Source organism: Morchella importuna (genome assembly GCF_003444635.1).
Source record: "Morchella importuna strain M04M26 chromosome Unknown Morimp01GS020, whole genome shotgun sequence".
Classification (NCBI taxonomy): domain Eukaryota; kingdom Fungi; phylum Ascomycota; class Pezizomycetes; order Pezizales; family Morchellaceae; genus Morchella; species Morchella importuna.
In genome coordinates, this window is record NW_025763417.1 from 598,206 (window position 1) to 611,195 (window position 12,990).

A 12,990-nucleotide genomic window follows, 5' to 3' on the forward strand; every position below is an offset into this window, starting at 1 on the left:
GCAGACCCAATAGAAGCTATCCCGAGAAATAATAATTTGTTATCTGAGAATCGAGATATATCTATTATAACGAACGTTACTTCTGTAAATGACAGCCAACGGCAAATACTCCCCTCAGGCCACCTATTTCCAAAACTTTACAAGTCTGGAGATGCTGTTACGTCTCGGAAGAACTTAAACCTGTAAGGTCTCTGGCTCATTGTACAGAGACTCAAACTTCAAGTGACATGCCATTAAAGTTTGACTGTCTCATCGAAGTGGCTCGCGGGCTTGGAGCTACAAATATCTAACGTCAAGTATGTACCAGCACCAAAAAGTCAGAATCCCTATTGAAACACGAGAAAAGAACAGTAATTAATACAGATATAGCTATGCAGCGGCAGTGCTCCTACAACTAGGAACAGCACTCGACTAGCAAGTGATACCCCTATGGAATAATTCAGGATTAGACATCAGTTTTTACTGTGTATTGTGCTATGAGGGTCGTCCAGGGGGGTACTCTCCGCATAGGCCAAGGAAGCAATATCCGGGGAGCTACTCACAATAAGGAAAAGCAACTTCCTGGGCAGCCTCTGCCTTTTAGTGATATGTCTTTCTCTGTTTGAGTTAAGGAGACAATTCCTAGGGCTGCTCAAGCTACATGAGCTTAAAGTATCTAAGAAAACTCGCTGTGGTGATGAAGATCACTGAGCTGCTAAGGCAAGTTAGAAAAAGACAAAAGATACATCGTTTGCCAGTGTGAATTTACCTGTATTCACTAACACTCAGGGAATCTCCAGATTTGGATGCTGCTCTAGTATCGAGGGATATCTGCGATAGATAGAAACAAGAAGTATATGGCCACTTCTATGCACTCTAGGCAGGAGAAATGAGCAAATGAGCATAATCTAACATAACTATGTCTTATATTTGCATAACTTAAGGCCAGATATCCCAAGATAAAGCCTCGGGTGATGATGGCTCTTGCATGGATCTCATTTACAAGCTCTTTTTTCCTAGGTACTGGTAGCTGGAGATGTAAAATGAAAGACAATCTGTCCCTGCACTCAGGTTCCGGCAGGAGGTTGTTCCTAAATAATAAACCCCCAAGTTCTCTTAAATGGAGTTGATCGAAACATCCATGAAGCTGGGCTTTGCGCCTTGAAACCGTCAAAATTATGCCAGGTCGGGCATTCTCAGAAGTTCCTTATATTATGTACCGCCTTAAATGGCGTCATGGTCCTTACTATCCCCCTGAAAGTACATGTAGTTTCGAGGTCGAGTCTAACTACAGCTACAGCTACTCCGAGGATATACCTCCAAGAGTTTCCGGCCCGAGTTATCTTCCTCTCCTCTAGCGCCAGAGGAAGGAGCCTGGAGGATGTTGGAGGCGTTTATATTAAGTTAAGAGAAGAAGGGTTAATATTCATCGTTCTGATATACGAGACTATGCCTACGTGTGCGTTTACCATCTTCCCCAGCACGCAGTCCTTCCAGTTCTGTTTGTATATATAGTGGTATGTGCCTCCGGTTTAGGAAACTTATGGCGACAGCGGATACCGGGTTCCAGTCCCGCTTAGATCCGCTATACAAACTTTTTTTCCCCTCCTTTACCTCAGTTTTATTGTTGATAGACGTGGCAGCACAGTTTGTTCTCATGTGGCTTGCATTGGTCGAAACAAAACACCAAAGATATGAGAATTGTTGCAGGGCTTTGTCCGTATATGTAGATCTTGTAATTGATTTAATCCAGGTTACTACACAGATTGTCAATGCCGTGGTAGTGTGCAAAAACAAAAAAACAGAAACAAAAACAAAAACAAAAACAATCCAAAAGATTATACAACCCCCACCCCTAGGTTGAACCCGCTAACCTTCTGGTTAGCCCTTCTGTAGTCGAAGTTGGCGCAACCGTACGGCGTCCGTCCGGCTGGGGGCGAGTGTTAACCGTTATGTAGGCCACACTCGCCATGCCTGTTGATGGTCCTGGGTGCTAGGCTCAGGATATAGAGGCGCCTTGCAGTTCCAGGAGCTAGTGCCAGTGCCATTTTGCCTCATACACCACCACCACCATTCAGCCCGAGGCTTCATGCTGATAAAGAAACGGTAGCCTTGACAAGAGGAGCAGCTAGATAGTTGTCGGTGTAAGAAAGGCCTTCGAGAAATCTCCCGGGACCCGGCTAAGATTATACTATAGAGTACGTATACGATAAGTATTAAGCTGCTTCGTTAGATTAACTTGCGCTAGATGAGCATAAAGAAGAAGAAGAAGAAGAAGAAGAAGCTGGGGGCAATTAATAATGATTAGAGACTTACTAGCACCGTAGCCTTCTTCTCTCAAAGGTCTGTTGATGAAACCCCAATGAGATAATTACAAAGAATACCTACGCCGAAAGAGACTCGCACAGTTATCAAATACTTGTCCTATTACGGCCTCTCAACATTTCATCTGGCCAACCTGCAGTACCTACGCCTCCCACCCCGGACATCCCCGGGCCCGCCACGGTACAGCGGTAGGTAATAAGTGATGGAACGCCCTGAGACACAGTGATACCTGTTTTGGGTAAAACGCCACCAACATACGGTGTTTGCAGGTATAGCTGTATCTCAGGGCGTTCCATCACTTATTACCTACCGCTGTACATGCAGGCTAGGTGCTGGTTGGGGATGCCAAGACGTATGTCCGAGTGACCGCCCGTGATGATGGCGTCATGCGGTATCACTCGATGACTATCTACATGTATACACGTATGTAGCTGGCTTTTCTAGTCGACCACGCGTGTACTTATACTTATACCTATCCTATCCCATATGATGATGACTGTGTATAACGCTAGATAATTTACTATTACGGAACGATCTCTACGGAGACGTCTCTGATTGTCAGTACAGTACAGCTGGCGTTGGTTCGCCGAAAAACAAGCTTAAGATCTAGAGGAGCGGTGCGTGCGGGAGTCAGTGGTACATGGTGTGGGGTATATATATATATATAAATTGGGACCGTGGTGGAACTAGATCTAGCTAGATCTAGGGCTACTATCGGTATAAGTACTTGGATCTTAAACATCGATATCGGTCTACCTTAATTCCACTCATGCATCCAATATAATATCGTCACGATAGGCACAAGTTCTAATTGCAACTACAACACACCCTCTAGGAGTCATTGATAGGAGCATAACATGGACGTGCATGGGGAACCCCCCCCCCCCCCACTGAAACACAAGAAAAACAATGAATAATCCATCACTCGTGGCCCAACATAGTTACACTCCGACACACATATAAGTACTATTTACACCCACGTCCGAGCCACAAAACTAAAAACGAGATACAACAAAAAGAAGTATATAAAGAGCAAACTACACTCACTCTTAGAAATCCTCTTCCCCCCCCCCCCTCTCTTACAAACCACCAAACACATCTCACAAATAACAAGTGCCGCAAACACACATATGCAAAAACACAGAAACATAAAAAAACACAAGAGCAAAAAGAAGAAGAGAAGAACTACACATTAACATTCACAAAATCGTCCCGCGGCTGTATTTTTGCATGCTTAAAATACTTCATGCCAACCCAGGCCACCACGACCCACACCCACGCCATGACACACGTCAAGATGATGAGCGCGGGATAATACCCATCGATGGGGAAGGCGCCCTCGTACTGCTCCTGCTGGCCCTTTGCAAACGGGCTCTACCAATCCCACACACACCTCGTCAGTTCACCGCACAATCAAAGAGGAAGAAGAAGAAACTCACCCCCGGCACATCCCACGCCCACTCCCACACGCCCAACACGCTCCCCATGCCAACCACAAACACGACCCACGTCGCGCCCAGCACCACCCACCCCCAATACGCCGTATCCGCCGCACTGTCCATCTCCTCCTGCCTCGTCCTCGCCATCACAACAACCACGCTCCCCGACCTGCCCCTCACCGGATACGCCCTCTGCGCCATCCTCCCCCCACCCCCAACACCGCCAAACCCACCACCCTCGCTGTCATCAGCACTGTCATATACAGCACTCACCTTCGCCGCCGCAGTGGCAAGCTTCAACCCCGGCGACGCGCTCCGCCGACTCGCTAGACTCCCACCACCCACACTGCTGCCGCCACCAGTACTCGCGGGCGGCGGCTGTAGCAGCGGCGCCCCACCGCCCCCGCCAAGCACCATCCCGTTCCCCGGCCGCAGAAGCGCTGTCTTCCGTAAGCTTCTCCCGCGGCGGCGCTGCTTCCTTGCCGCGGTTGTCGCCGTGCTCTGCATCATCGGCGGCGGGGGCGGCGCAGCAAAGAGTGTGCGCTCGGGACTACCGCTGGAGGAGGAGGGCGAGGACGAGGACGAGGACGAGGAGTCAGTGCCGATTGTGAAGCCGCGGCGGCGGAGGCGCGGGGGTGTGGAGCGTTTTGGTAGCGGCGGACGGGGGGTAAGGTTGGTAGTGGTAGTGGGAGGGCCGGCGACAGGGCCGCTGCTGGGTGCGGTGGGTGGGTTCATGCATCAGCGCACATGGCACGGGGGGGGGGGGGGCCAATTGGGTGTTTTGAGTTGTTGGGGGCTCGGTGGTGAGCTTTCGGGGGTGCTGGTGGGTTGGAGGTAGTGACGCGCGTGGCCTCGGAGGGTATATATATATATATATATATATATGTTGTGTACTGAGGGACGAGTTGTCTCTGCCTGTGTTGCCTGTGTCGTGAGGGTTGAAGGTGAGATTTGTAGGTGTTGAGATTGTTGCTTGTGGTGTTGAGAGCTGGCTTCTGGGTACTTTGAGAGTAAACGGCGCTGGGGTTACACGGGAAATGAGTGCCGCTAGCCTGTTTGGGTGAAGGTACAGCCACGGGGAGATGGGCGCCACGGTGGGTGTCAGCCACAGTCGTGTTCTCGCACGCGGGGTTCTGATCTCGGCGGTGGGAGTGGAATTGCCTTTGTAGTCGGTGCAATGCAGAATGGAGCGATGGGAGAAGATGGATACACCGCTGCAGCAATAACCCCCCAATTCCAGAGACATAAGGCCACCCACCCAAAGTCTCCAAAGTCACCGCCTCCGGGTAACCTGCGGCTCTCCCCTCCACTTCCTGTGTCACCACCGCAGCTATCACTCGCTCCCAATCCCTGCCGCCTTGCCTTCCTTCTTATCCCAGACCACAATCTGATAGCAAACCCCCAACGAAGCTAAAATACCACAAACTCAACCTACAACCAAACCAAGCCCTTCCCCCCCAGACACATCGCAGCCATAGGTTCCTACCTGTCCCTCCCAGATCCTCCGCCAGCAGGAGCAGCAGCCGACATGCAGAGCTCCAATATCCCATATCAGAACTGGCTGCGTGCGCGCGGTGCCATGGCGCTAGGCGCTCCCCAGGTCGATTTCACGACGCTGGGCATGTTCATTATTGGTATATATACCCGCCCTTTTGTTTCTGGAGTATATTTTTGTTGTATAGCTTAAGCTACTGTACCTACTATATTCCTGCTATCTATGTAGCCTACTAGCATAGCTATGTTGGCAGAGGCATAGCAAGACCAATCCACCCTCCTGCCAGAAAGCCCAAGACTAAGACTAAACCTCACTAACCCCAGAACACACAGACGAGATCCACTCCGGGCCCCCCAACGCCCGCACCGTCGTCCGCGACGCCATCGGCGGCGCCGGCACCTACAGTACTCCTCCCCCCCCCCCCTCCCCTCCTCCACCTCCCCACTAACAAACCTAGGCATCATCGGCGCCCGCCTCTTCTCCCCACCCCCGCACTCGCACAAAATCGGCTGGATCGTCGACGCCGGCCGCGACTTTCCCTCCACCATCCGCGCGCAGCTCAAAGCACTCGACACCAACCTCCTTCTGCGCGAGGCGCCTGACCGCCTCACCACGCGCGGCTGGAACAGCTACGGCGCCGGCCCAAACGACCATCGCGAGTTCCGCTACCTGACGCCCAAGAAGCGCCTCGAGGCCGACGACCTGATCGCCGCGCGCCTCGTCGTCGCAAAGACAATCCACTTCATCTGCAGCCCCGTGCGCGCGCAGATGGTGGCCTACGAGCTGTGCGGTATCCTGGATGATTGTAGACCTGGTGCGGGAGCGGCGACGAGGTTCATTTGGGAGCCGGTGCCGGATCTATGTACGCCTGAGCATCGGCTCGATATGTGCGCCCCCCCACCAACCCCCAACCCCGCGCTACTACTACCCGTGGTGATGTGAGTGCTGACGCAGAGGGTGGGTGGAATAGGTACAAAACACTCAAGCTCGTGCACGTCATCTCCCCCAACCACGCCGAGCTCGCCGGCTTCTACGGCATCGAAGACCCCACCGACAACTCCTCACGCGCCACCATCGAAGCTCTCACCGCCAAACTCGTCACCGCCGGCATCGGCCCCCACAACACCGGCGCAGCCATCGTGCGCTGCGGCAAGATGGGCTGTCTAGTCTCCTCGCACGGGCGCCCGCCCGTCTGGCTCCCCGCCTACTACAGCACCGACGGCGACAACGGCGAGGGCCCGAACCACGAGAAGGTGGTGGACCCCACGGGCGGCGGGAACACGTTTATTGGCGGCGTGGCCATCGGGCTGGTGCGGTATCCGGGGAACTTTGTGATGGCTGCGGCGATGGGCGCTGTGGCGGCGAGCTTTGCGATTGAGCAGATTGGCATTCCGGTGTTGGAGAAGGGGGGGGCGGGGAGGGGGGAGAGGTGGAATGGCGTGGAGGTGGGGAGGAGGTGGGAGGAGTATAAGGCGAGGGTGGAGGCTATGGGGGTGGTGCTGGAGACGTGGGAGGGGATGGAGGCGCCGGTGTGATGTTGTGGGGGGTGGGTTTTCTTTTTGTCGTTTTCTTTCTTTTTTTTTTGGGGGGGGCGGTGGGTGGGATGCTGTGGTATGTCATATCGTCCCGCTGTTTATCTCGGACTCCTTCTCCTTCTTCCTCCTCTTGTTGTTATTCTAGGACTTCTTCTTATTCCTCTTATTCTTCCTTTTCCTCCTCGTACTTCTTTCTTTTGTCTTGACGGGGGCATAGATGGTTTCTTCTCTGCGGGCGTATTTTTCCACTTCCACTTCCTCTTCTTTCTTCCTTTCCTTCTTCTTCATACCCCATCTTTTCCCCCTCCTCCTCCAGTGGCTGTGGCAGTCAGTAGCAATAGCAATATGTAGCAATAATCAGATCTTTGCGCAGTCAGTGCGTTTTTGGATCTTGATGCTTTGGTTTTGGTGCTTGGGTGATCCAAGTAAAGTATGGTCGGCCGATCATGAATTATCACTCGCGCGCTCTCTCTCTCTCTCCTTAATTCCAACCCCACCCACCACACCAAACCAGCCGGCACAGTTACTACTAATCGACTACACGCACACATCGTATCCCGCCGGAGGAAACACTGGTCGTTCGACCGCCGAGGTTTTCGACAAACTAATCTCGTTGTTTGGGGGGGGGGGGGGGGTGTGATGGAGTGAGGGTAAAAACAGGGGAGAAAGGGTGTGGTTATTCCGTAGCGGGAACCGAATCCCGACCTCGCTGCCATACTTGTTTCCTTTCGAGGGCATGCACAAACACGTCACTGCCACAGAACACGAAGTAGCAGTGTGCTGGGGGTGATAGTAAGCTGGCTGGCGTTTCTCTAGCTCTATGTGTCTTCACCTGGAGACCTCATGTGGGCTGACAAGGAGACGACAGGAGGGAGGTAAGACGAGCCTGGAAGCCTTGACTTCTTCCTCCGACATAAATGTACTCCCTAGCCACAGTTTTACCCCAAAGTAAAAGAAACTCTCGGTCATTTGTTTGTATTACTTCGAGTACATATAGCAATCATTGTAGAGCTTCCCCAGCTCTAAAGCCAGTACAAAGTAACGAAAAGTTTCGAGAGTTTAACAAGACGAACGACTATCTCTCGTCTCATCTCGTGCCCACCATTACTGTGATTCTGATTCCGGAGCCAGTACGTTCGAGAGCTAAATAGCTAGAACCTCAATACAAGTGCCAACTATTACGAGCTTCATAAACAAGTTGATGGGCTCAACTCTGGGTAAAGGCCTGTCTGTCTGCTCTTTTGACGAGCTAGAGACAATACAAAGAGCCTGCGCCAGGTCTTGATTCTCCGCTACTCTACTTTACTCTCCACCGTTTCAAAGGAGCTGCTGGCGGTTACATGCCAATTACAAGCACTTTGATTCTAACCCCCGAGTCTACAACTATCCGCAAGCTCAGCCTCGGGGGAGGGAGGTACATACCCAACTATGTGACCGGTGCCCTGGAAATACCAATTTGAGCTGGTCATTGTAGGGGTAGTAATTCCATCCGACCCCATGAGTCTGCTTTTGCTCTGGCATGCATCGATATGGTTTGGTAATAACAATATATCAAAGCTAGACAAGTCATCATTTTCAAACCGCACCACGCACCCCCTGTATTGGCAAACTCGAGACGCAAAAGTTACCTACTCCTGCCATGGTTACGCTGGCATGCACCAACCCGGCCCGAAGACAACAACCCATCACAGCCAGCCAGCCAGTTAGCTAGCCAGCAATAAAACCCATCATCATTTTCAAACCGCACCACGCATCCCCCGTAAAGCAGACCCGGGACGCAGCAGATACCTACTACCTATAGCCTTGGGTTACTCTGGCATGCGTTGGTCTGGTTTGATAATAATAATATGTCACAGCTAGGCTAGACAAGTCATCATTTTCAAACCATATCAGGCATCCCGACGTAATGCGGGCTTGGGCTTGGGGCATAACTATGCAGTGATGGTGGAGGTGACGGTGACGGTGGTGGTGGTGGTGGAGAGGATGGTGTAGAAACGACGGTGGTGGGCCCCGGGTGGGAGGGATGTGGTGGAGAGTGTGATAGTACTATTAAGAGAAAGCACTTATAGCCAACTCTCCAGCACTTCAGATAGCATTGGAGAAACACCACACCATCTACCGCGGTAGCCTAGTCGCTATCGTGTCGCCCAGAGGGGCCGAGGTCGTTCGTTCGAACCACCTCCCAGGCTTGGTTGAAAAAACTGTGTGACTGGGTACAAAGGGGTTGTAGCTAGTTTCCTCCTTTTGCTATTTTGGGGATCGGATTCTTTTTTATGCGCTCTATCTTTTTACTGTGTGCATTCGGAGGTCATCGTGGAGGAGAGAAGGCGAGGCGCGGCGCGTCACAGTCGATCACTCGCTATATATACTTCGTAACAATACCTAGTCTCGTGCCCAGACTGGCTGTAGAATCACATCACAGGCTAGACATGAGATCTTGTACAGCCATATGAAAGCACTCGTACGCCATAATTACGCGGCCAGGCGTCACATATCCTGCCCCGCCCCACACAGTATAGCACGCATCCTCCTGATCGCTAGCATCCCTGGAAATCCGTGTACTTACAAGCTCTCGTACCCCAACGTCACACCCACAGCCCCAAATTTGTACGCTCGATAATTTTTTGTTGCATTTCGATCATTGACACGTATGCACTAACGGTGAGTACATGTAACCGCACCAAGCTTCCTTGCAACCTCAACTATCAACCGACGGAACCGCGGCTCTGGTGGTTGCTTATAGCGTGAGTGGACTACGTATGTGAAAGGTATGGCCTAGATATCTACGACATAAGCAAGAATAAAGTTTGGGGGGGGGGGAGGGAGCGGTTTCAATTACTAGTAGAGATATATTATCGGCTCCACTTGCAGAATAAGGTCTTCACGGTATCGCACATGTACTTAGTCTTGCTTCGATACTAAGTAGCTGTATTATGTTAAATGTACTACCTAAAAGTATTTAGCTTTTCCTGTAAACTGGACGAAATACATTGTAAAGAGACAAATGAATATTATATTTTATTACTCGCGAGCTACCTAAACCACATAGCAAATATTGTGTAATCTTCCAATTCCGCCCAAGCCCCACCCACCAGAAGCTCCACCCATTCCCATTACCGCCCCCTCTAAACCGCCAAAACCGCCACCATCCCAACCACAACACCCACCATCCCCATCAGCGCCCACTGCCACAAGCTCACCCCCCTCACCTCCCCAATCCCCTCAAACTCCCCCTCCAACCTCTCCGCCATCCTCTCCTTCGAAAACTCACTCACCACCCTGCCCCTCCCCCTCCTCCCCATCTCCGCCAGCCGCGCCTCCTGCATCCCAAACAACGCACCCCTGATAACCGCCACCCACTCCTCCTCCTCCTGTGGCCGCAGCCACCCCGTCACCCCGTCCTCCACCGTCTCCAGCGGCCCCCCCGAGTTGACCGCAAGCACCGGAATCCCCGCCAACATGGCCTCGAGCGGGACGATGCCAAAGTGCTCGCGGTCGGGCGTGTACAGCAGCAGCGCGGCCGTCTTGAGCAGGAACGTCTTGAGGCTCGCGGGGATGCTGAGGAGGAAGAGCACGTCTGTCTCCGCGGGGACGCTGAGGGAGCTGATGATGTTCTTTGAGGTTGCAGTCTTGAGGCCGAGGGCCTCACAGAGCGTCTCGAGCTCGGCGTGGTAGGCGACGTTCTCGACGACGCGGGGGTCGTAGCCGCCGGCGAGGACGAGGCGCGTTGTGGCCCGCTCGCGCGGGGAGAGGAGTGCGAAGGAGCGGATGGCGAGGGCGATGTTCTTCTTGCGCTCGAAGCGGTTGATGGAGAGGAGGATGCGGCGGCCGTCGTGCGTGAGCTGCGGGTCGGGCTCGATTGTGCCGCCGGAGCGGGGGCGCGGGGGGGCTGTGTCGACGCATGGGTAGACGACGTGTGGGGTGGTGGTGATGCGCGGGAAGGCGGTGCGGAAGACGGATTTTGTGAAGGCGCTGTTGACGACGATTGTGTGGGCGAGGCCGGTGGTGAGGGCTTCGAGGTGGTCGAAGGGGATGCGGTAGAGGGATTTGAGGAGGCTGGTGCGCGTGGCGAGGAGGTAGTCTGGGAAGTGGCAGTAGAAGAGGATGCGCGTGGTGGGGCTGAAGAGACGCAGGAAGGGGATGCAGGCGCTGAGCTGGTCGACGAAGATGTAGTCGTAGTTTTGCAGCTCCGAGGTGAGGAGGAGGTGGAGTGTGAGGTGCAGCTGGCGCAGGATTGCGCAGAGGATGCTGAAGCGGCCGAGGAGGTTTGATGGGAAGAGGGAGTTTCCAGCTACGCGGACTTTGAGGGTGCCTGTCAAGGGATGGGGATAGTTAGAGAGAGCTGTAGAGTAGAGACATCAAGAGCAATTGAATATTGGGGGGGGTTATAGAGACCATTGCGAGCTTCGTCGAAGCAGTGTCGCGGGTCGCAGTGGGAAGTGTAGATTGTGACTTCGTGGCCTCTATCCTGGAGACCCACAGCTGCATCGACGACCAGACGCTCAGCACCGCCAATTCCCAGGTCTGGGTGGATGAAGAGGATCCTCTTTGGCGACTCTGCAGGCTTTGGAGGTAGCGGGGCCATGGTAATGTTTCGTGTTTCGTGTTTCGTGTTTCGAGTATTGGTGGTTCGATGTGAGGGGATCCTCTTTCTGTGTGTGTCTGTGGCTGTCTCTGTCTCTGTCTCGACCTCGCTCCTGTGGACTGAATCGACCGAACTGGCTGACGTTGCGTTCCCACACGCGGCGCCCTGTCACCGCAAATGTCCAATTACGTAGTGAACAGAGCACGTGACCTGCACCCTGCACACATCCTCGCAGACACGCTAGGCGAGAAAGGGAAGAAGAGCTCTGCGGGAAGGAGCAGAGAGAGCAGAGAGAGCAGAGAGAGCAGCAGAGAGAGAAAGAGAGAGAGAGAGAGAAAGAGAGAGAAAGAGAGCAGCAGAGAGAGCAGCAGAGAGAGTAGAGAGAGCAGCAGAGAGAGAAAGAGAGAGCAGAGAGAGCAGAGCAGAGCAGAGCAGACCCCCGACACACCCCGAGTCTTCCGACACACCCCGAGTCTTCCTCCACGCACCCCACAAACACACCCCAACCATGGGCGAGTCCTCCTCCTCCGCCGCCGCAGCTGCAGCCACAGCCTCCATCCCCCCCCTCGCAGCAGCAGACGAACCCGACGCGGCCCTCTCCCCACTCTCGCTCACCATCCGCTTCACCAACGCCCTCCCCGACACGCCCCTCTTCGTCTCCTCCGCCACCACCACCACCGTCTCCGCACTCAAGCAGCAGCTGCGCGACACCCTCCCGCCCGACCACGCCCGCCGCCGTCTCCGCCTCATCTACGCCGGAAAAGTCCTCCCCGACACCGCCACCCTCGCCTCCCAGATCGCCACTCCCCGCCCCCCCAGCGGAAAAGGCAAAGAGCGCGCCACCGATGACAGCCACACCCGCCCCGTCTACATCCACTGCAGCGTCGGCGATGTCCTCACGGACGCCGAGCTCGCCGCCGAGGCCGCAAACGAAAAGATGACAGCGCCAGAGGCGGCCCCCGCGCCGCCGCGCACAACGCTGCCGCAGCCGCTGGGCTTCGACCGGCTGCTGTCGGCGGGCTTCTCGGAGGCGGACGTGGCGAGCCTGCGCCTGCAGTTCAACCGGCTGCACGGGTACTCGCGCGACGAGGAGGAGAACGCGCGGCTACTGGAGGACCGGTGGATCGATGAGAGCGCGGGGCAGGGGCAGGAGCTCGCCGACGGGAGCCCCGCGGGCAGCTATGAGGATATGTTTGTGGGCATGGCGATTGGGTTCTTTTGGCCTGTGGCGATATTCTTGATGAGGGAGGAGGGGGTGTTTAGTAAGAGGAGGCAGATGGCCGTGGTGGCGGGGCTGTTGGTGAATTTGGCGTTTTCGGTGTTGAGGATTTCGTCGTAGGTGTTGGATGGGTTCTGGTGGGTGGGTTTGTATATAGGTTTTTAGGGCTGGTGGGTGTTTTGTGTTTTTAATTGTAACTGCATAGATATGTAGCTTGTTCAATACCAAAAGTGTTTTGTTTGATATATGCCACCGTCCGTAGAATTAAAAGACCAGAGTTGGGATACCTGACAGTGCAGAGAGTCGTGTCTAGTCGATTACTTGAATGCAATACCTGCCCCAGACCCTGAAACAAATCTAGGACTCAGCCATCAAGCTTCCCACCGCCAAAAGTCTCTCTGTCTCTGAAAAGT

At 53.8% G+C, this 12,990-nt stretch overlaps 4 protein-coding genes across 4 annotated transcripts; 2 read left to right on the forward strand and 2 right to left on the reverse strand.

The window, feature by feature from the left end:
- Nucleotides 1-3,489: 3,489 nt before the first annotated feature.
- LAJ45_06783 (uncharacterized protein) lies at nt 3,490-4,478 on the reverse strand (the record flags this gene model as incomplete). The annotated part of the gene is made up of 2 exons (XM_046116345.1): nt 3,490-3,678; nt 3,744-4,478. 2 exons carry the CDS (start codon nt 4,476-4,478, stop codon nt 3,490-3,492), a joined length of 924 nt encoding a protein of 307 aa, XP_045970548.1.
- Nucleotides 4,479-5,271: 793 nt separating this feature from the next.
- On the forward strand, nt 5,272-6,773 carry LAJ45_06784 (uncharacterized protein; the record flags this gene model as incomplete). Its single annotated transcript, XM_046116346.1, has 4 exons — nt 5,272-5,377; nt 5,571-5,642; nt 5,696-6,125; nt 6,209-6,773. 4 exons carry the CDS (start codon nt 5,272-5,274, stop codon nt 6,771-6,773), a joined length of 1,173 nt encoding a protein of 390 aa, XP_045970549.1.
- Nucleotides 6,774-9,898: 3,125 nt separating this feature from the next.
- LAJ45_06785 (uncharacterized protein) lies at nt 9,899-11,358 on the reverse strand (the record flags this gene model as incomplete). Its single annotated transcript, XM_046116347.1, has 2 exons — nt 9,899-11,085; nt 11,169-11,358. The coding sequence occupies 2 exons, from the start codon at nt 11,356-11,358 to the stop codon at nt 9,899-9,901; spliced, it is 1,377 nt and encodes a 458-aa protein (XP_045970550.1).
- A 508-nt stretch (nt 11,359-11,866) lies between these two features.
- On the forward strand, nt 11,867-12,697 carry LAJ45_06786 (uncharacterized protein; the record flags this gene model as incomplete). Its single annotated transcript, XM_046116348.1, has 1 exon — nt 11,867-12,697. The coding sequence occupies one exon, from the start codon at nt 11,867-11,869 to the stop codon at nt 12,695-12,697; it is 831 nt and encodes a 276-aa protein (XP_045970551.1).
- Nucleotides 12,698-12,990: the final 293 nt, after the last annotated feature.